Source organism: Hermetia illucens, chromosome 4 (genome assembly GCF_905115235.1).
Source record: "Hermetia illucens chromosome 4, iHerIll2.2.curated.20191125, whole genome shotgun sequence".
In the NCBI taxonomy this organism is placed as follows: domain Eukaryota; kingdom Metazoa; phylum Arthropoda; class Insecta; order Diptera; family Stratiomyidae; genus Hermetia; species Hermetia illucens.
In genome coordinates, this window is record NC_051852.1 from 108,018,852 (window position 1) to 108,041,276 (window position 22,425).

General features: G+C 39.1%; 1 protein-coding gene across 12 annotated transcripts in view; it reads right to left on the reverse strand.

Annotated features, from left to right (window-relative positions):
* Positions 1 to 7,231: 7,231 nt before the first annotated feature.
* The window catches only part of LOC119655711 (Down syndrome cell adhesion molecule-like protein Dscam2), a 411,078-nt gene continuing 395,884 nt past the window's right edge, over positions 7,232 to 22,425 (reverse strand). For 8 of the 12 annotated variants that reach the window (XM_038061735.1, XM_038061739.1, XM_038061741.1 and 5 more), the window contains exons 24-25: positions 21,705 to 21,771; positions 7,232 to 11,278 (exon numbers count right to left, since the gene is read on the reverse strand). In XM_038061735.1, coding sequence (XP_037917663.1) covers positions 11,203 to 11,278; positions 21,705 to 21,771 — 143 coding nt within the window. In that variant the 3' untranslated portion in view covers positions 7,232 to 11,202. Of the gene's footprint in view, positions 11,279 to 21,424; positions 21,431 to 21,704; positions 21,772 to 22,425 lie in introns of all 12 variants that reach the window. The other 4 variants (XM_038061733.1, XM_038061734.1, XM_038061736.1 and 1 more) reach the window with 1 other exon arrangement.

A 22,425-nucleotide genomic window follows, 5' to 3' on the forward strand; every position in this document is an offset into this window, starting at 1 on the left:
ACCAGTGGTGATCTTAACATTGGTGAACTGAGCAAAGTCATTTGATTAAGAAAAAGTAATCGGTATGTGGTCCTGTGGGAACTCACGTGTGTCGGAAGTATTTGACAGCAAGCTACATAATAAGGAGCCAACTACTAGGAATTCATAAGAGTCACATTTTGCCTTTATTTATTCGTAGAGCGAGAACTCAAAAAACTTTCCTATTTTTGTTCTCCTAGAAGGAAGCATTAAGTAATTTGGAATAATGCTTTCGACTTTAGTTTGCATCATCCTAAAATAAAATTCAAGGCAAGTATAGGTTTTACAGTTCCTGACTGGATGGAGATCCAGTAGCTTCACTGAAAGCCGGCGGGAGCACTCACGAGACAGTCGCCGTATTGGCCTACTTCCCAGGATTTTTATGCCGATCCCGAAAAATCGATAGATCGGTGAAGAGTTGTGAGAAGTAGACGGATTAGGAACTGGACAATGCCAAAGGGGCCTTCGATATCGGAATTATTTCGATTTGGCGCTGAGGACAATTTTAAAATAGAAAGGATAATAGTAAATTACAGGAGAGCTGGCTAAAATTTCTTTGTTAGCATCTGGACAACATCATGACTCATCTAGAGGTTGTCAGAAACATGAAAAATGAATCAGAACTGGAAATAATGGTGGACGAATTTATTAGAGTCCTTTTTGATGCATATGGGGTCAACTGTCCAATTAAAACGGTCGCCAAGGACTGTATCCTCGTGGAATACGAGCTTAGTCAGAATAAGAGCTGATGTTCGAAGATTCTGAAACTGGCTAAAATGAATCTGACACTGCCAAAGTTACAGAAACGCACTGAGGATATAAAACAATGAAATCGTGGAAGCAAAGTGGAATAATTTCAGTAAATTATGTAAGGATATTGAACAAACAATATGCTCTACAAGGTATTAAGAAAGGGTAGAAAAATGTTCTCTGTTTGTCTGAAAAGTGAAGACAGAATGTTGATGAGAATGAGGATGGCAGGAGGGGTGTGCTCAGAGGTCGGAACAACTTGGCCAGTGGAAACTTTCAACCACTGAAATCACCAGGAGCGATTAACATTTTCCTAGCTCTACTCTGGAGGGAACTAGATTTTTTTTAAGTGTTGTCCCAGAAAAGACAAAGGTCAAAGCAGTCTTTAAACATATACGAAATTGTGGAGGCGACTAAAAGTTGTCCTCATTTTGAAAGCGGGCAAAAAGATTCCTCTTCGCCTTAAGTGTTTCAACTCAGTTGACCTACTACTGGGAACAGTGGGAAATGTTGCGGACAACTAGGTTAGAACTACATAGCATTCTTACGTGTAATCCCTTAAGTCCATGCCAAAATGCATATTAGGTGGTAGGTAGGTATCAGTGGCCGCTCCGAGGAGCCCAATTAGCGCTTTGGTGCGCCGTTTTGATGCCACAAACTCCTAAGGTCGTGACTGTTGTTATGGGAGCAGGGAAGCAGAGTCCAGCCGGCTCGGATCTTCAGAGCCAGCCCGTAGCATTCACGAAGGAAAGCAGCTCTCCCACCCTGCAGCTAGAAATCTCTCTGAGGTCCCCAAAGAATGGTTTACCCAGTGTCCACCGCCTGACTCTAGCCAGAGCTGGGCAATCGCAGAGAAAGTGCGTTTCATGAGCGTTTCCTTTTCTTCTCCGCAGCTTCGGCAATGCGAGTTGTAGGGTATGCCGAGCCTAGCGGCATGGTCCCCTATGGGGCAGTGCCCCGTGCAGACCGCCGTAATCTTGATATGCATATTAGAAAGGAACATTAATTGAAACTGTCCTGTGTCATTTGATGGATGTATTACACAACGTAGAACGTACAAGTAGATCCTTTGAAGGTGTCTCCTACAGCACATCACGTAGAGTCTTATAGGTAATGGAGCTAGAAACACCCTAACGTTCCGAATGTTCAAAATTTTGGAGAACAAACTGGTACCAACGTGTACCAACTCTACAATTATGAAGACAACCCAAGGTAATGCATTGACTATTAGTGCACTTTTTGGACTGGAACCTTCCCGTGGATTGAGAATGAGGAAGAACAATTGATAGATTTAAATTAGGCCAACTTAGTGGGGATCCAGCAGTCAAGCGTACTTGTGGAAAGGTATGAACTCGCACGATTGTTCTGACCAAGGATATATCCGAAGGGCACAGTGTAGGTTGAACTACCATCTGGTGAAGCTGTAGGCTATTTGACGTTATCTTCAGAGCAATAAGGTGTAAATTTTTTTCTTGCCTCTGTACGAAGGTGTAATAATCTGTGAGAGATACTTCCGCTCCCGTTCAGCTACATGAGCGTCAGAGCGAAAAAGGTTGCGGTTGAGGTCCGCACCGACTAAAAACTATACTTTGTGCTTCTAGTCTTTCTCAGCACTTTTTTTTTGTATTTTTAAAATGGCGGAAAGAACTGCATCAGTTATCTTGGCCATCTCTCCAGTTATGCTTTTCGCGCCTTTATTTATTTAATTTATGAAAATATACAGAAAGTTAATTCCTAGTTACAAATTGTCCTCGGAGGGAGGAGTAAGTAAATGTCTTAACTTATGAGAAGGAGGCGGAATCAAAGGACCCAAGTTGGAGGGCGTTGATAGCAAATCCAGTGGCATTTGCTGACATTTGGTATCAGTTGTTATCAAGGTTGAACTGCAACAGAGCACAGTCCAGCAGAGATAAACCAGGAGCAAATAATTTAAGGTTGTTAGCCTAAAACAAACACGGCCAGGTTAGAATGGAGGGGAGATCATTGATAAAAAAAGGAATAGTAGAAATAGGGGGCCAAGTATGGAACTTTGGGGAACACCAGAGGAAGGAGAGAAGGAATGAGATGAATATCCATAAAAGAATCTCTGCAGGAACGATATGAGAGGTAGAAAGAAAGCCAGGAGATAATTGAGGGGGGGGGGGGGGGGAGCTGAGTAGAGAGAGTTCGGAGAGGAAAACATTGAGATCAACGGTTTTAAAAGGTTTAGCGAAATTGTTATAAATAGCGTGTACCACCTATCGTGAATTAAGGCATTTAACAACGAAGATGGTAAAGACCAAAAGTTTTGAAGCAGTAAATCGATGTTTCACGAAACCATGCTGTTCTTTCACAACAAGGTGAGCAAAGTGCCCGGTCCGCCAGTCGTAGACTTTATTTATCTTCAGCGTTTGGTAACGATTTCTTCTTTCCCTCATGAATTTATAATAGTAGCAAACATCACACGTTCTATATCTTCTTGTATACGAGCGCATCCAGGACACCTCAGGCAATCATGCAATCCATCTCCGTATCCTGTGAAGAAATTGGTAATTTCATATTTGATCTCCCCTGTTTCCGCTCAAGCCATTCGCTGATATTAGCAATGAATTTATGCACCTTGAAAGTGTGTGACTCTGACCTTACCATATTCTTACATGGTACAATAAACCCATTTCTTCGGCGGAATATCAATTGTGCTCATGTCCTCCAACACTAGTATTGTTTCATCAGATGTGATTCTAAAAGCGACAATCCGAATTTACTTGGTTCCATCTGTACAAGCTTCTAAACTACACGGGCGACCTGTCATGCACAATGGATAACACCACCGCATCAATATTTGATTGGGAATAGTGTCGCTGTGCGCCTTTGCCTTTTGGCACACATATTGTGGCCGCATTCTAAGGCATAATTAGGCGTTAATCATTACTCGGAGGCATTTAATAGCTGGTTTGGAGACGATGGGGATCTTATTGGAGGTGATCCTCCTTAGTATTTGGAAGTATCGTGCACTCGTTTGAGTTCGCTTTTTTATGGCTATCTGCCAGGTTTGAAACGGCAGGGACAAGCCAATTGCGGTAATCTTTCATCTAGCCGATCGGCATCCTCGCGTAGCTGTTCAAAGCAGTTTCCTTCGTTTCTTCCAATGATCTCCAATACACCCACGCAATTGCGTATATTTCGTTCCTCCCTCTGACCATCTAGAAAAGTTTCCGTGCTCGAAAATTTACAGCTCTCGGCATTGCGAATTCTGAACATAGTAGTATCGCATTCTTCCTTGGCTTATTAGTAATCTTTGGCCTTTTCAACGACGTAGGATGAGGGCCCTAGAAAACCGTCAAAAACCGTCGCTGCCTATCTGCACATTCTGGTTGTTATCATGTAGGCGTTTTTTGTGAGTTCACTTTCCACTTGAACTGTCTGTAGGTAGTTTGGTGGTCTCCCTAAATATGCCCCTCACTAACGTGTCGAGGAACACTTCTGGTTTATGTGGTGCTCACCAATGACAAGTCCACTGCAGAGCTTGTTTTTTGGAAAACACGTGAAATCTTATTATGCCTATTATAATATTACTGAGTACCTCGTCTAATTTCGCGAACGCGAAATGACTTTGACCTGTCATTCCCGTTGGTACATATATTCGCAGTATATAAGTCTGAAGCATCGCTTCAATGCCTTATAATTGCTCACAACGACAAAGGAATAACGATTTGCGCATTTTTTCATGGGAAGTGCGCTCCCTGTACAGAGATGGAGCTGCCAAGCAGCTAGCCGAGACTCTGTCCCTATATAGGGCTGATGTAACAGCGCTACAGGAGATGAGTTGGACAGGGACCGGTTTTCTGGAGAAGAGTCGCTACACCACATATTATAGCGGCCATCCAATAAACCATGTGTTCGGAGTAGGTTCCTTAGTCAGCCAAAAAAATTAAACCTGCTGTTATCGGTTTTGAAAACATAAGCGAACGGCTATGCACTCTGCACTTGCGAGGCAAATTTAGAAATGTAAGCCTCATTAACGTTCACGCCCCTACAGAGGAGACTGCAAAGTTGGAGAATGATACCTTCTACGAGGCAGTAAAACGAACCCTAGAAGCCTGTCCCAGATATAATATCAAAATCATACTGGGGAATTTTAACAACCAAGTAGGGACGGAGCCCGTATTCAGGCGATACGTAGGCTCTCGTAGCTTACATCAAAATACAAATGATAACGGACTGCGGATAATTCAATTAACAGTGTCACATGCTTGGGTTCTTAGCAAGAAAAATTGCGAACTCTTGGTCGCGTTCGAGAGAAGAATCCTCCGAAGAATGTTTGGCCACCTAAATGAGGATGGACGATTACGTAGTCTACATAACGACGACATTTATGAGCGATACCATGACCGTCAGGTTGTGGATAAAATCCCCCTCATTAGGTTACGGTGAGCGGGTCACTTAATCCGTATGGACGAGGATGATCCAGCCCGGAAAGTCTATAAGGGCAACATCTATGGTAGAAAAAGAAGATGAGGCCGACCCTGCCTGAGAGGGGGCGATGACGTAGGTCAGGACGCCAGGCAGCTTTTAGGGATATTGAATTGGTGGACCTCGGCGCAAAACCGGGATGGCTGGAGTTCCTTATTAAGGCAGGCCTAGACCGGATACCGGTTGTTGCGCCGTTGATGATGATGATAAATTGCCGACACATAACCTACCCTATTTTTACTCTGCCTACTGTGTACAGTTCTGTGCTGCCTCTATTGATTGACTGGTGATAGCGGTTGTGTCAACCGTAGTCTTCCCGCATCGTTTGAAATGTAGATTCCTACAAAGAGGTACTCCCTGCCTTCGTTGTGTTCTGATCTATTATATGCCTGCATATAGTGATTTATCTACCTCCTGCCGTGTCACTTTGGTTTCAAGATAGATCTACAGTTCCGTTCTTAGATTTCTTGAACCTCATCAAACAGTCTCCATTTTGAGAACGTCTGATCCGGCTTTACCATACACCAATTGGACGTCTCCTATCGTGTTCCATTCATTCTAGTGAATATTCTTGCATTCATCCGCAGAGCTACATACCCTTATTACTTAGTCCGATAAAAGTCATTTTCGATTGGTCGATACGTTTTGCATCGTCGAGTGATTAGAGCTCAAAATCTCTTTTTTTTGGATTTTACTACTACTAGTACTATATACCAACTAGTTAAACGGATGAACCTGCTTACTTAACAGAAATAGAGGGGCTTTGGTGGTACTTTTTGAAGATCTGGCGAGATCTCGCCACAATATCGTGCACGCAACAGTAGCAATATCAGTAATACACGCGAAGCGCCCCTTATCTTCTTACCAATACACGGAATGTCAGATTTGTTGTGTTATATATGGTCATTAGCACAGGTATGCTACCAAATCTATAGTTGATTACCTTTGCTCTCCATCTTGCTTTTAAATACTCTCTACAGTCGAGTAAGGAGATTATCATTTTGCTCAATTAGTAGGTTGATACGATCCTCCGTGTCTAGGGGGTGTGGCTTTGGAAAGAAACACTGTCACAATGCGTGCCCTTGGTATAACATTTCATACCCAGCACATGTCGATAATTCTGTTCTTTTCCAGCCAGAAAATTTAAGTACAATGATCGTAAGCCATTCCGCAGTGTTCTCTGTTGCACAGTCCCCCAGTTTATGACCGAAAACGTATGTCGGTGAACTCGAGCGTACACTCCATCCTCTGCATATCTGTCTGGCGATGTCTTTGATAATTTCCTGTTCCTCATGAGTGCCAACACAATTGTTTTTCCGTAGTAGAAGCGGAGGATAAAGAGGTTTATTTTGTCGGTTCACTTCATTCACTGCTGCTGCAAACTGCTGAAGTGATCGCCACAGTTTGTGGTAGGCGCCTAGACATCGAACCGCCCTACCGTTTGTGGTTTCGGCGTCATGTTGCTCATTGCAGAACCCCGGGGTACCGAACTTGAAATTTCTTCCTCCTTCTCACTTCATGGATGCGCATTTCATACCTAACTGCCAAGCGCGGTGACAGCTTTTCCAGTGAGTAATCTGCAAGATAATAGAATTCTTCCTCCTTCCCCAGCTACCTCTGATACGCTGCGGATGCCTCCAGCCATTCAGCTATTCATCTTCCCCTCTTCCACAACCGGGATTCGGATTAGCTGCCATTATGGCTATCAAAGGAAAGCGGAAGTTTAGTGAGAAAAGCGTTGAATTAATAGCTGCAAAACAGTTATAAGGAGGCCTCTACTCAGCCCTTCTATGTAGTTTGATTCGCCACATTCTTTTATCAATAGCAGGGCGAATTCTAATCGGTTTTTTGTCTTCTCTGTTTTTCATTTTTTATGTCTCATTAGAGGTCTAGAGTTGGGACGAAACATGCAAAACCTTCAAAGGAACAATTCTGCATCATCTTTAAACTTTACAGTATAGGAGAAAGTTGAGGGGATTTAAATTAACGTTTGTTATTAAAATAAATGCTATTGTGGCTTAAAAATACTTTTATTTGATTTTATCTAAAATTATAAACTTAAATTTATTGGTTAATAAATATTTTTTAAAAAACACAGCATAGTAGGTGAACCATGTCAATGTGAGATCAGTCAAAATGATTTAAACATTTAATAATTCAGTTTATTAGAAAAAGCTAAAAGAAAATTAAATGGAAATTAACGGGAAGTGTTTTTTAAATATAAAAAATTTTAATAGAAACAATTCATCCTTGTGTATAACCATATATGCGCACATGTATGTATGGATAAGGTTGAATTGTTTTATCTCATTTCTTGTTATGATTATGAATAGTTTTATACGTTTCAAGTAGTAATAATATTTAATCATTTAACCTTAAATATCATCTAATTTTGAATTTCTTTTGAATTTTGTAATTTTTTAATAATTTTGCTTTCTCCTGGTCTTTTTTTTCCAAAAATTTTCTTTTGTGGTTATATGATCATGTTAATGTTAATATTTCGTATTTAAATTATTTATTTTAATAGAATTTATATTTTTTCTTGTTTGTAAATTTCAACTGAACGTAATGTTGTATTTGTATACAAATTTTCAAAGCAACACACTTAATAAGATTAGTTTTTAAATGTATAGAATTTTTTATATAAATTTATTTTGTGTTACTTACTAGAATGGTTTTCGTATGGTATTTAGAGTTGTATGCAAAAGATTCAAGAATGTATCTTAGTTGATGCTTTATACCTTGAAGTGACATTTTTTCTGATGTTTTAGCTTTTCTGTCTGAGTTCTGTTTTCTGTTTATTATCTAGAGTACTCTACTTTCTTTTTGTAATAAATTACAACACATCTAAAGCATATCTATTATATATAATATATGTAGGTAGAACTTTGATCAATTATCATTATTTATTCCTTTTGTATCCCATATGCAGTTTATCATAAAAGGTGGTATATTCTTTTCAGATTTTGTTAAATGCTAATATTCGTTTATTTGCCATCAATTTTGGAATACTTTTGTTAAAGTTCAGGTGACGTATTTTATCATTGCTATTGTTGGTTTTAGGATTTCGTTGTTTTGAAATAACTCTAAAACCAGGGAAACAAACTATGATTTGGAATCGAAGAAGGTATACGAATGTCAATATATTTAATTTTACATTTTATGGGGAATATTTTTCATGATTATTTGATCGTGGAAGCTTAATTAAAATATAAAATTTTAACGAACAAAAGTACCTATTTGATGTGATGTTTGCTTTTTCCTGTGAAGAAAGGTAGGTCCGCAATTTTCTTCTACAAGGATTTCATATATTGGAAATATTAAAAAAGAATACCAAACAATTTATTTTGGGATAAATGAAACCATCCAGGTTTCTATAAGGGCCAGGTTAAGCCTACAACATGTAGACAGACCTAGACTTGGAAGATCCTTTTGCTTTACCTGCAAACTGTACATTTGTGCTAGTGTCTCCAACTACATAATTAAATAAAACACAAAATCATTTTTTGCAGAAATCATAAAGATTATTTTAAAATATGTTTAGGTAATATCACAAACTACAAAATTATTAATTAAAATGGTTAATCATAATATAATTGAAAGAATTTCATATAATCATATAATATTATCGAGGCATTGTTTCTGATTTTTAAAAATTGTAGTCAAATATTTTTTCTTGTATGTTTTTTTTTGTGTTTTTGATTCTTGTGTTCACTGGTAGAAAATAAAGAGAAAAAAAAAACAAATTCACTGAATAAACTTATGTTATCTATCTAGCAAATGTATTTATGAACAGAAACAATATAATTCATAAAAAATCAAAATTATGACATTTTCATTTGTTTCAGAAATAAAGTTTCTTTTATTCTCTCCGTTTATTATTGATTTCATATGTTATGCATATCAAAACACACGTAAAACAAATAAGGATTGTGACCGGCACAACTGATACAACCTTTCTTAGCAAATTCTTAAGTTGCTTTCCGTTTTCCTAATTTTGGGTTACAAAAGAATTTACAATTTAAAATATAGTACATGCAATGGAGTATTTATTTTGAAATCCCTTGATTTGCGACCAAATTTTACGGATCGAATTGGAACTGTCATAAATTTGTAAACAAGGATTTCCATAAAATAACATTATTTAAATTATTCAAAGAAAATTTACAAACTTTCTAATGAGGTTAGGATAACGCTACATACGTAATTATAAAATATTAAAGCTTAAGATATAAAATATGAACTAGAAGCGTAACTGTATATTTGTTGGGAGTTCTTAGATGGAATTCGTAAAGATCTTGTTGCGCTCCAAAATATTCAAATGAATTAATCATGTATTTTCAATATCGGAGCAATCGTAAGAAACAAAATACAAATTTTATTGTAGGCCTTTTTGATAATGATATCACGGTGAAATCTACCTATGCGCAAAGCGTAATGGTCACTCCCAACTTACAGCATCAAAAATTATCAATTAAAATATTATTCAACAGAAATGAGCAGATTTATTGCATAAAATCATGGTCCATTGACAAAGAAAGAAATATAATGTTAAGGAATCATATTTGGAAAAATTCAATGAAAATTGAAAAATAATATTAAAAGTATTAAAAACACTCCGCAACTACTGTAAAAACGCATCGATTGAGGGACTTTTAACTGACTTATTAAAGACATGAATAATTTTTGATAGCATTTAATAGTGCAATCTTCTAGATAAACATTTATATATTTACTTCAAACGCGAATTAATATTTAAGGTATACTTTTAATATTACAAATGACACTGAGAAGTATTATTTCGATTATTTTTCGAATGGTATACATTCAAACTGAACTCAAGAAGATAATTGGTAACACTAAAAATGTAATAAAATTGTGCAAGACGTTAATATATATTTTTCTGCATTTATAGCTATTAAAAAGAAAGAAATCAAAGCATTGTTACGTACAATGAAACATAATCAAGGATTTCATTTCGATTTGTTGAAAAAATGACTAAAATCGATCATTCCATCAAAATTCATGTAAAATGGCTTTTAAAATATAAAAATCATATTTTAATTTAGCTCTACTCAGTCCTTTACGCGCGCCGAATTCGCTATCAACCCTAAAAAGCCATATTACAATTATATTTAATTCAATGACCTAATTGAAATAAGAAACTAAAACAATTAAATATCTAAAACGAGTTGACTATAAAAGTTTCGTATCCGCTTTTCGTTTTTCAATCGCAACTTCTGTTGATTTTCAAAATAGCTTTAATCTTTGAAGTAGTAGTTTCAATTACACATTTGATGAAGACATTCCTCAAAATTACGGTTATTTCGTTTTCCCTTTCAAAACAAACTTAAATACATATAAATATGTTATTAAAAACTATGACGCGACAGACATTTTTTCATTTGGTAAAAATTTAGGTGTTAGAAATAACATGGCAAAAATGACAATTTTCCATATTTTGCGCTTCACCTGTTCATCACTTCTATTCAGTACATTACTTATCATCAACACACACATCAAATATTTAAAAACAAATTATCCAAGGGAGTAAAGTATCTCAGAAGACAATTTGAAGATAACTAAAGGGTAAGTAGCGTATGTTTCTAGTATATTTTTCTTGTTCAAATTTCACTTGCCTTATTACGTTAAATATAGTTTATAATAATACAATACAATATAATATGGTATAGGAGAAGCATGTAATATATTTTTTCCATAATTTTAATTTTCATAAATTTTAATTTTCATACTTACGTTTTCATATATCTGTATATGTATTTATGAAATTTTGCTACGTTGAGCAAAAAGTTATAAACTTTTTTGAATATTTTTATATTGTGTTTTATGAATATTTTGAGTTTTTAATTGGGTTCGTGGTAAGCGAGATGGCATTTTTATGATATCACCTGTCCGCCGCCATTCTCTAGCCCTGGTACTCTACTCGTGCAATCGCTCTTGGATGTCGCAGATCCTTACAAATTACACTGCCATAGTATCGTAGGTTGTGAATCCTGCTGCACCTTGTTGTTGGAGTTGTTTTGGGCCGGTTTCGTTTCTATATAGTGGAGAGTTAGTGGATTTGTATCGCATTAAATAAGGTCCTTCAAAATCAACTCCTTAGAATGAAATGCAATGGTGACAATAATGGATGAGGAAAGCTTCATGATAATATGATGATTTACGGCATAGATTTTAGATATGATTTTGGTATGTTTCATTCTATACAATTGTGTAGGAGTTACAGAGCGTTCATAACAACAAATGCATGTACGTGTTACATAAGTCGGATATTTCAAGTCGTTATAAGCTTATATGTATTTTAGGGATCAAGCAGAAATGAACTCAACTTGATTATAATAATATGTGTGTGCAAATAGTTAAATCTATTACTATGGTTTAGGTGGTGTCACCCAAATTTACCTAAAATCAGAGTTTCTACAGCAGTCTGCAACCAGGTTAAGATATCTATTTTCCTCTTTCCATCTAATTACGTTCTACTTTTAGATATGAGAGGTTTTGCATATTGCCACTGTATGAAAGTTCACTTCAATATGATTCTGGTTTTTCACATATAATGGCTGATGATGCAATAAACTTTCGCGGTAAGGCCTAGCTATATAGCTGTCATAAACCCCTATGTGAGGCATTACGCGTCAACGTTTCTCGCAATGTGCTGCAACTCACCGCATGACTTTCCGGGAATTACATTCCAGGACATCGGCCATGCTAGGGTAGTGGGTTCCATTGTATGGTATAACTAGCATACGCTGGTGAGCCACTTTGTTAAAGTCCTGTCATCGACCTTTGAACCTTGACCAAATGGCTCTGGATTCGCCGACAAGCATATACATATTGTCAGTGTGATTAAGCTGATTGAGGAAAGATGATATTGTTCAATGAACTCAACGATATCCCCCAGCAAAGGTAGCATGAAAAATGTTATTGACGAGAAGACAAAGTATGGATGACAAGACGCACCCACCTCCATCGCACCACTTCGAAATTCAGATTCTTCTGAAGTTTCGCACCGATGAAACACGTTACATTTTATGCCGTCGTCGCTCTGATAATAGTTGTTAGCAGGTGAGTGAGCAGTGAGTAGAATGATGACCTAATCTTCGCACATCGCTTCACAGAGATCCGAAGGCTGTTAATAAAACAAACATCAGCCTCTGTTGAGTATCAGGTCCCCCGGCACGCCGATTAAGACAACGCACTCAAAGTCGTTAAAAACAAAATGATCGTGTTGAGAGATCCTAAGCCTCGAAGAAATGATAGGGAGTTCATCCCAGTCGATGCAGCAGAACGGGCTAAGGTTCTGTCGAGAAATGGGCAAGGGTTCTTGATGCATGGATGGCGTCAGGGCGTCCGAGCGAAACACTAAATATTGGCATCCTCACTGAAAAGACCGAGAAAATCGCCGAAAAGGGCGCATTAATATTTGCACTCTGAAAGAAACCCCAAAGCGACCGATGCAACCCTCGGGGTCATCAAGCCAGGTAGGCGGTTCATCAACTGGCTTTGAAATATACATTTGAAATGCTTCAAAGTTTCTTCACGATAAAATACTGAAAGCGCTGATCAATTGCCAAATTTACAAGAATTCTAATCTGCAAGCAGTGCGGTCCATTACAAAGATCTTTACGACACTCGGGATGGTGAGATAGATCTGTCTCGACTTATCAAAAGCCGACATCAACCCACACAACGCCATTTGCGACATAATTCAATTAACCGTGACTCAAGCCGAGTTTGTCAAGAACTATGGAACTACTACCGCAATACACGTTGGGCGGTTAACCAGAGAAACACCGTGAGAAGCATCGCCCTCTTTACATTCCATTTCTGGATCTAGAGAAAGCGTTTGAGCGTGAGCCACACGAACTCATCTGGTATGCTCTACGACAACACCTAGTGCCAGTAGAATTCGCACGTTGGGTTAAATTGCTTTACCACGATCCACCACTGGCGTTCTTTGTGATCGACGAATCAACGACCGTCTCCAATCTAAAATTTACCGCAATGTCGTCCACCCTATCGGCCTCTATGGTTCTGAGTGCTAGCTGACTATAAAAGAGAATGAACAACGTCTTGCGGTATTGGAGACGAAGATGTTACGTTGGACTAATGTCGTAGCACGCTTTGATCACAAGCAAATTGAGGATAACCGCGATCGATATGGGGCTGCACTGATCGTGGAAAAATTGCGCGAAAGGCGTATTCGGTGTGGTGTGGTCATGTAATTCGCACTAACAAGAATTCACTTACCAAGGTTGGTAGGAATATCGAAGTCAAAGGTAAGCAACCAAAAGGCCTGCCGAAACAACGACGACTTGATACGCTAGATGGTGTTTTGAAAATCTCGTGACTACATCCACAGAACATAATAGCGAAACCGATCACAACGAGCCGACTACGCTTGAAAACAGGACAATACTAAAGAAAGAAAAGAAGTTTCAAGGTCATTTTGGCTAATATTTTCGTATCAGCACCAAGTCCACAAATACTCCTTCAGTCGTCGCACTGAAGACAAGTCCCCTCTCCGGAATATCAACGATCACCCCTTTCTTCCACACACTGGGAAACAAATTGGATTCTCAGGATTTGTGAATGAGTGGGAATATTAACTCTACAGAGATAGTTGGAGCTGTAGGGAAAAGTTGATCAGAGAAACTGTCAAGGCTAGCGATTTTACTTGGCTTAAAGATGTTGATGGCAAAGATAATTTCACTTTTCATTAGGCAACCAGTCCGTATGTGCATCCGGATGGCTGAATGGTTAGAGTGCAAGGCTATCGTACGGAAGGTCGCGATTCAAATCTCACTGGTGGCAGTGGGATTTTTCACCGGGTGTTTTACGATGAAGAATCACAGTAAAATGCTCCTGCTCACCATCATAGACGAACTTTCTTCAGGAGATCATCGACAGGCTTATGACCATAGCTAGCTACAGCTACACAAAATGGGGACTCCAGTATGACACTGATGAAGCACCTCAGGAATATTTTACCTTTGTAGGTGTCCGACGGGACTCCATACTGGACCCACTACTGTGAAACATTATGTACAATGATGTACTCAATGTTCAGATTCCAAAGGAAGTTACGGTGGTGGGTTACGTCAATGATATAGCACTTTTTGTGGTCGCAAAGCATTTTGAAGATGCTGAGATGTACTCATGCGGAGCAATCAGTGCTGTTAGGATTTGGTTACAGATCGTTGGGCTGGTATTTGCGAAGGAAAAGACGAAACTGACCTCCATCACCAAGCACCGTAAGAGAGCTTAAGCTTGCATTAGAATTTCCAAGCTGGCCATTAAATACGAAGATCAATTTGAAGCAGCACATATAAGATACTTGCAAAAACTCGTCAACCACTACTACGGTCGTAGGAGGAACGATGCCGAATGTACAAGAGCCGCGGCATAGTTGCAGGCTGCTCATAACCACGGTGGTAAATTTCATCTTGCTATATCCAATCCCAGTTTGGGTAATAGCGTTGCATATTTTATATAACGCATATAAACTCAGTTCATAGAAGAACAATTCTAAGGGTATGTTCTGCCTTTGGGGATGTTTCAGATTATGCGGCGTTCGTCTTCCCGATAATGATGCCGATGGTCATCTTGGCAGACGAGGCGTGAAAACCATTTCTCCTCTATTGTAGTCGAAAAAGTCAGAAAGGGAGATATCCGTAAGTAGGTGCCAACAGCGATTGGACCACCCAAAAAGAGTCCCTGGACACACAGGCTGATCTCTATCATCGGAGAGTGGCTTGAGAGAAGAAATAGCGAGATCAATTATACACAGTATTTCACCGATCAAGAAAAATGCCGTCAATACTTGTACAACAAGTAGACTAAATACAGGAGATTACTTGCGAGTGAAGAATTCTGAGCATCTTTTTGATGCTATTGGTGTCGTACATGTGATGAATGGTATCGACGAATATAGAAAAGAAAACCATCTACGCATCATCGACACAGCTACTTTGTACCTAACTGGCATATAAGCCGCCTAAAAACTCGATTTATCCTCCTGTATGTATGTAGTCTTCTTGCTATATACGTTTAAATTGGACACTTCACCTGATTGTCCGAGTTTCGAGCGCTCGTATTCATCCAATACCCAAGGTCGGGCAGAGGGGAGGGGGTATCGGGTTGGTAAGTTTCGCACACTGGCGTGTCCAGGCGAGTCTCTTTTGAATTCACATCTTTAAACAAGTTGGGAAACCGGAAGCTGGACGCTTCATGTATGAAAGGTTTTGCATGTTTCTTATATAAAAACATGTGAGTGTGCATTTGCCCCATTAGTATGTAGCACGTAATATGTTGCAAAAAAATTTGCAAAGAAACGACAACTTTGACCGATTATAATTTTGTTAATAATAGCGCGATATCCACCAAACTTGGAAGGATTATGCTCTATGTTATAACCTACCATACTACCATACTGCCATACCAACTTGGTGTTACTACGATGAAATTATTTTTGCAGTCAATTATCAAAAATTATAGTAATATGCTATTATTAACTTTATTTGAAAGGATATCAATATTTCGGAGCCTAGACACCATATAGTGGCAGCCTCTCCACTTTTTTCCAGATTTTTCAGTTGGATAGTTTCCGAGAATGGATCCGGTGAAGAAATGATAACTTTCGACCCCCGCACTCCCCACCTTTCCAATAAATGTCAAAGCTAGGACCGGTTTCGGAAAGTATTTACCAAGACCTTTCATTTGATACCCCACATGACTATATTTGGTGAAAAAAAAAATTACCCACCCTTAAATTTGACGTGGAAAGATGTAACTCACTGTATGTGTGGGCGATTAAGACGATAGACCACATTTTCATTCATTTCGAGCTGGATACAATTTTAATAATGCGTTTCGGTTGTCACATCTCTTTACATTTGTTTGGTATAGGATATGAAGTTATCCTGAAACGTAGAGAAAATTGGTACGAACCAGAAGAATTCGTGGCGAAATATACTAAGATCTTCTACACCGATGCCTCAAAAAGAAAACAGGGTTCTGGAGCAGAAGCCTACTTCTCGAATAGGATTTTCCGTTAGGACAATTGGCAACAGTGCGATCCTAAGGGTAGCAACCTAGCAATTGACAAATGGTTAAAGGGCAGGCGTAAATCTGCAGTGGTAGTTAGTTAGTTAAGTAGTCCTTTGACCACCCCGAAAATCGCTCAATACGGTGGAACTACTCTGAGTGTCTGGTTGCAAGCAGCAATTGGAATGACAGTAGCAGGAACCAGCGCCAAACCCACCAACATATCGCAAAGTGCATCCTGTTCAAAAGCAGGCAGACTTATGGAAGTAATGGGGGAATTCTGCCTAACCATAATTGACTAGCTGGACATATGTCTAGAATAGGAATTGTACAAGATGATACGTGACCTTCCTGTAATGATACTTGACGTAATTTCTTAACGGACATAAATAGTATGGAACATATATTTATTGCCTAATGGTGTAGTGCTACTACAATATTTGAAGTTTATGCGGATGAATTAATTTTTGGCATCAAATTTCGCAGCCTAATTGCCTTGGTAGTAGCAAGGAGCGGGTGGATATCTTGCATAAGATCTTGTAAGGTAAAGAGGAGCCTAGATGTCATATAGGGGCATGATTATGATTATTATTTTTTTCAGATTTTTCTGGTGGGTAGTTTCTGAGAATGGCCCCTTAATTTAAGTGAAACTTAATCTCACTCCACCGTTTTGCAAACGGCTTCAAAGCTAAGATTTAGAAAATACTAATCGAGACCTTTCATTTGATACCCCGCATCACTATATTCGATGGAAAAAAATTTTACATCCTTCTTTTGCATATAGGTACATATAGAGATCTCTTAAGTTCCACATCGAACGATATAGCTGACTGCATGTGTAGACGTTCACACTTCCTACCTTTCCACACAATTGGATGTCAATTGGTGCAACCGTTTCTGAAAAAAGTGGATGTGACAGACAGGGATTGATGACTCTCTTCCCAGAGGATGTGAGCTATACAAATTTGCCTGCAGTTCATGTAAATCCCGACGAAATCCCTGTAGTGATAGAAGAGGAAGTTCTACATGCCGCAAGAAAAATCGCTGAAAATAAGACCCCAGGGCGGGATGGAATTCCGAATGTTGCTCTGAAAGTGACAGCTAGGACAGGATCAGGTATGCTTGCCCAAGTTTTTACGGCATGCCTTAGAGAGAAGAATTCCCCGAGCAATGAAAGCTACAAAATCTGATAGTTATTCAGAAGTCAGGCAAACCATTGGGCGACCCCTCTTCATATCGACCGCCCCGTCGATACAATTGGCCAACTATTTGAACGAGAAATATACAATCTGATAAGCAATTCGAGTCAATGAACATGGTAACTGGCCTGGCTCGGGCTGCAATACAAGATGACAAATGCTGCGCAGTGGTGACTCTCGATGTAAAAGATGCGTCCAATACAGCAAAGCGGACGAAAATCGTAGAGGCGCTAGCCAAACTACAGGCCCCGAAGTACATTGTACGAATTGTTGTTGAATTTTTTCTTAGGAGAAGATTGAACTACGACTGAGACGATGGACTGAATTTATTCCTGATAACGTGCGGGGTTCTGTCGTTGCTCCCTTACTATGCGAGCTATTGCACTTCTTAAGTGGACATGGAGGTTATCGGACATATTTACATCGGTTTGGTCACGACGAGTCACTACGCTGCCCAAGATGTGGTAAGGAAGCCGAGAATGCGGAGCATGTTGTTTGTGATTGTGATTGTCCTAGGTTTACCGCGCACTGCAGTAGGCTGAAAGGGATCGCAGACAGGCGCTTAACACCGGAAAATATTGTGGAGTTAACAGAGGCTTGGAAAGCTGTAAGGGAGTTGGAAACTATTCATCAACAGCTTAGGCAAGAAGAATTGTGAAGAAAACAGGCAAGGCAGAGAACCATAATGAGCCGCAGTTAAGAACTAATCTAGCCCCGAGATACAATGCTTTATAGCAGTCCAATGCAGAGAGTGAAATGAGAAGAAGGTAGTTTTAGTGACTAAGAGTCTCACATAACTGCAACGATAAAAAAAGTAGATGGACGAACAGACCGACAGCTAGCTGAATTCGAGGGCATGCTAGACAGATTGGCCCTGGATCCAAAGGACGGAGAGCAAAAGACATTGCCGGTGACTTCAATGCATGAGCCATGGAATGGGGAAACTCATTGACGAGGCTTTTACGCAGTTAGACATCATATTGGCTAACGATAGTCAGGTTAATACTTACCGTATTAATTGACTTTTGTTAGCCCTTCACCAGCTTGCGATGTTTCCTGGCACATCCGTAACGCTCACCAGGCAATCGTCTTTGACCTGAAAATCAACCCAAGCGGTTGGTCCAAGAATGTAAAGAACGTCAGGTGGGTTTACGAAAGTAATTGACGAACAAACATTATCTTCTCTCTTGGGCTAGGCTACTATACCAGGTACACCATCGAAGAAAGCCCTCCATATCACGGAGTGTATTGCGACGATTGCGATGTTGTACTTTCCCCGGTAGAAGTCCCAACTACTGCAGGAATAGCGCCTACAGGGTTGTAATGGTGAGATTCAAAGCTCGGCAAATTACATGCCCCGATCTCCCGTCCTTAAGCTGACCGTTAGGTTGAGGGCAGACATATTCGTAGAGTTGTTCGAAACATGCTTGGTGTATAGGACCTTTTCCGACACATGGAAAAGACAAAGGTTAGTATTGTTGCCTAAATCTGGTAAGTCTCTTGGTGAACCATCTTTCTATAGGCCAATATTTCTATTGGACACTCTGGGGAAATTGTTGGAGCGAATGATCAGCAGATTACAACAGATTACTAGCAGCTGTAGAGAATCTGGGAGGCTTATCGGACCGACCGTACGGCCGGATCAACCGCCGACCCCATTAAAATTGTCACTGACTCAGCTGAAAATGTTATGCACAGTACCAGTAGAAGGCTCTGGTACGACACACACAATTAAAAAGAATAGTCTCCGCGGGTGTTCAACAGGGCTCTGTTCTAGGTCCGCTTTTGTGGAACATCATGTAAAATAACGTCCACAACATCCCAGTTGGTAGCGAGGTCACAATAGTGAGTTAGGTCGATGGCATAGCGATGATTGTTGCTGCAAAACATCTGGCGGATGTGGAACTGTATTCATACGAAGCAATCATTGCTATCAAAAAGTGGCTGAAATATACAGGTCTTGCAGTCGCAGAGGATAAAACAAAGGCGGTGCTTATCACTGCTCGTATCAGAATGAGGAAGCATATCATTACTTTAAAATCAGCACCTTGGAGTGATGATAGATGCAAGACTGAATTTCAAGCAGCACTTACAATATGTTAGCACCAAGGTGTCCAATGTTAGCATGATCCTGGCAGAGATGTTGGGGGCTCGCGACACACTCATGCTTATAGTAGGTAGGAGGTCTACGCAGCGCCAATTTGCGCGACTGCAACAACGGTGGGTACGAATGGAAAAGGGTGGATGGACCTACAGATTGATTCTCAGTATCAAGGTGTAGACGCGGAAAACACATGCTGAGGATAAGCTATGATTTCAAGCAGTTTCTCACGGGACACGACGGATACCATAAATACTTCCGTAGGTTTAAATTGGACAGTTCAGCCAACTGTCCCAACTGCCACGGTATTCCGGAGGACCCTGCGCATATTCTCTTCCATTGTCCTAGATTCGCCGAGGACAGGAAGAGTCTAGAGGAGACATCGGAAGGAACAGTAACATCGGAAAATATAATTGGAAATATGTTTGTGTGCCAGGAGGACTGGGATGCAGTTTACGACATGGTGGGGCGGAGTCGGTGCTGGTTGAGAGAGACAGAGGGGGCGAGAAAGGCGCGGTTGCGATTGCAATCGAAAGGCGAAGGAAGAGGCTAGAGCGAAGAAAGGTTTTCAACAAAACCTTAAAAATGAGAACCCGATACTACTTTATAACATAACCTCTTCGTTTTGTCAAATGCAAGCACCAATGTTTTTCTGGATTTTCCTTTATCAAACATTCACCAACAACGTTTTCCACTGCTTTACGACCTCTAGTCAATTACTTCTAGTTATTCCATGGAAATCACAAAAAAATGTTCTAAGTAGGTATATGAGAATCATTCACTAGAATATTAAATGCTAACAGTTTAGCTATTCTTCATGATCCTGCAGAAGCAAAAAGTTTGAATTAAGGACCTACTAGATTGAAATTTATAGATCTGTGCTTGCCCCCTATTCTTACAATGCGTTGCGGTTCCTTTTTGGAAATGCATGCTTTACCTTTCCCCATATTTAAAGATTAATAATAATAATCGTTGGCGCAACAATCCATATTGGATCTAGGCCTTGAAGTGTGTTAGAGCACTTCATTCAAGACCGTAACGGTACACTACAGTATACTGTAGGAGGCAATGTGGTCAGCATTGCGCTCGCCCGAGATTATTACCCTGATTTGACTCAGGTACTCATTCACAGCTGAGTCGACTGGTATCCGACGTCAAATCACGATACAAATTCCACTGTCACCAGTGAGATTTGAACCGCGACCTTCCGCACGACAGCCTTGTGCTCTAACCACTCAGCTATCCGGACACTATTCCTCCTTCTATTCCTCCACGGAAATGGGTTCCTGTAGAGTGGGAGCTGAGGTAACATTTGTTATATATTGTTTTCCAAACTCAGACACACAGACAAAACGCAGTAGATAACACAATGAACAAGTTATAATAATAAGTTATAATTCAGAGCCATTTTACTAGCAAGGTATGGCCAAAATAACTGTGTAAATCCTCCTTGAAAAAGATATGAGTACTGCATTTGCCAGCTAAAATTTATTTAGGTTTATGTTATTATGAACAGAGAAAGCACTAAGCGTTTGATAATGATGTAACAGTATTAGTTTCAGTTGGATGTAAGCATCTTTAATTTAAACATATTTTAAGCACTTATGCCTATAACGGTGTGCAAACTCGTTTGTAACGCATGTTAACATTAAAACAATTTCATCAACATAAAAGCAACAAATGAAATAGGCCCAATGGCATGAAATTATAGGTTCAAATCTAATGTACAGGTTAATGCAAAAGCAAAAGAAAGATACACGAAACGTAACTACTGCCCATAAACTGTACCCAAATTAGCTTTGTTAGTGAGGATATCATGCATATGAGGATAACTTACTGCTTTCTGTTAGCCGACCAAATGGAGCGTACAGTTAAGAGAGGATAATAAAAGTTCAGGCAATCAAATATGTTTTTACATGTATCAGATATGATTAATTATCTTTTCGTTCAAACCCGCTCAAAAGTCTGATTAGGCGAATTTTTAAATTTACAACAAAGAATTCGCTCTTAATTTCAAATTAAGGACTTAACGAATCGACATTGAAATGTGGATTTCAGATTTTTTTATTGACTTACGAACTGTTCGAACTGTATCTGTGACAAATTCGGTACTTTACCTTTCGATCAGTTTTCGCATCTCTTCAGTTGTGCGCTGATCCTTTGGATGTGGTGAGCGTTTCACTGCTATAACAATCGAAAAGAAAAAGAAAACAGAGAAAAAATAATATATAAAAACCGAAAAGGGGAAATTACAACATAAAATATTGTTCCTATCAGTTTGAGGACTTTGAAGGGTTGAAATATCGTCGTTTTAGACTTAGATCCTTAGGGGTTTTATTAAGTTCTTTTCGTTTATACTTTTTATTGCTCCTTTACTTGGTGTCTCTTAAATGCATTTAAAATTCTTATTCGTATTAAAAATAAAGGATTACATGTATTTCATGGGCCGTAATTATATCCTATGGAAAATCATTCAATTACTTTTATGAAAAGGAAAATGAGAAAAAGCACTTGATATTCTGAATTCAATGCAATAAAACATTTAAAACACTTAAAATACTTAAAAGGTCACTGCATAATTACAAATAAACATTTCATTTTGTAAAATTCAGAAATTTTCCACTTTACAGAATTTAATTTTATCCCTTTTTTCCAAAAACATATCCGGAAAACAGGAGTGAAGAACAAACTCTTTAAACCATAATTTTCAACCACCAATAAAAACCAAATTAGAACATTGCACTTCTTCTATTGAATATCATCATGCAACACAAAAATTGTTAATTTGGATTAATAAAAACATTCAATTGGAGTTAATTTGATTGAAACTGAATGAGA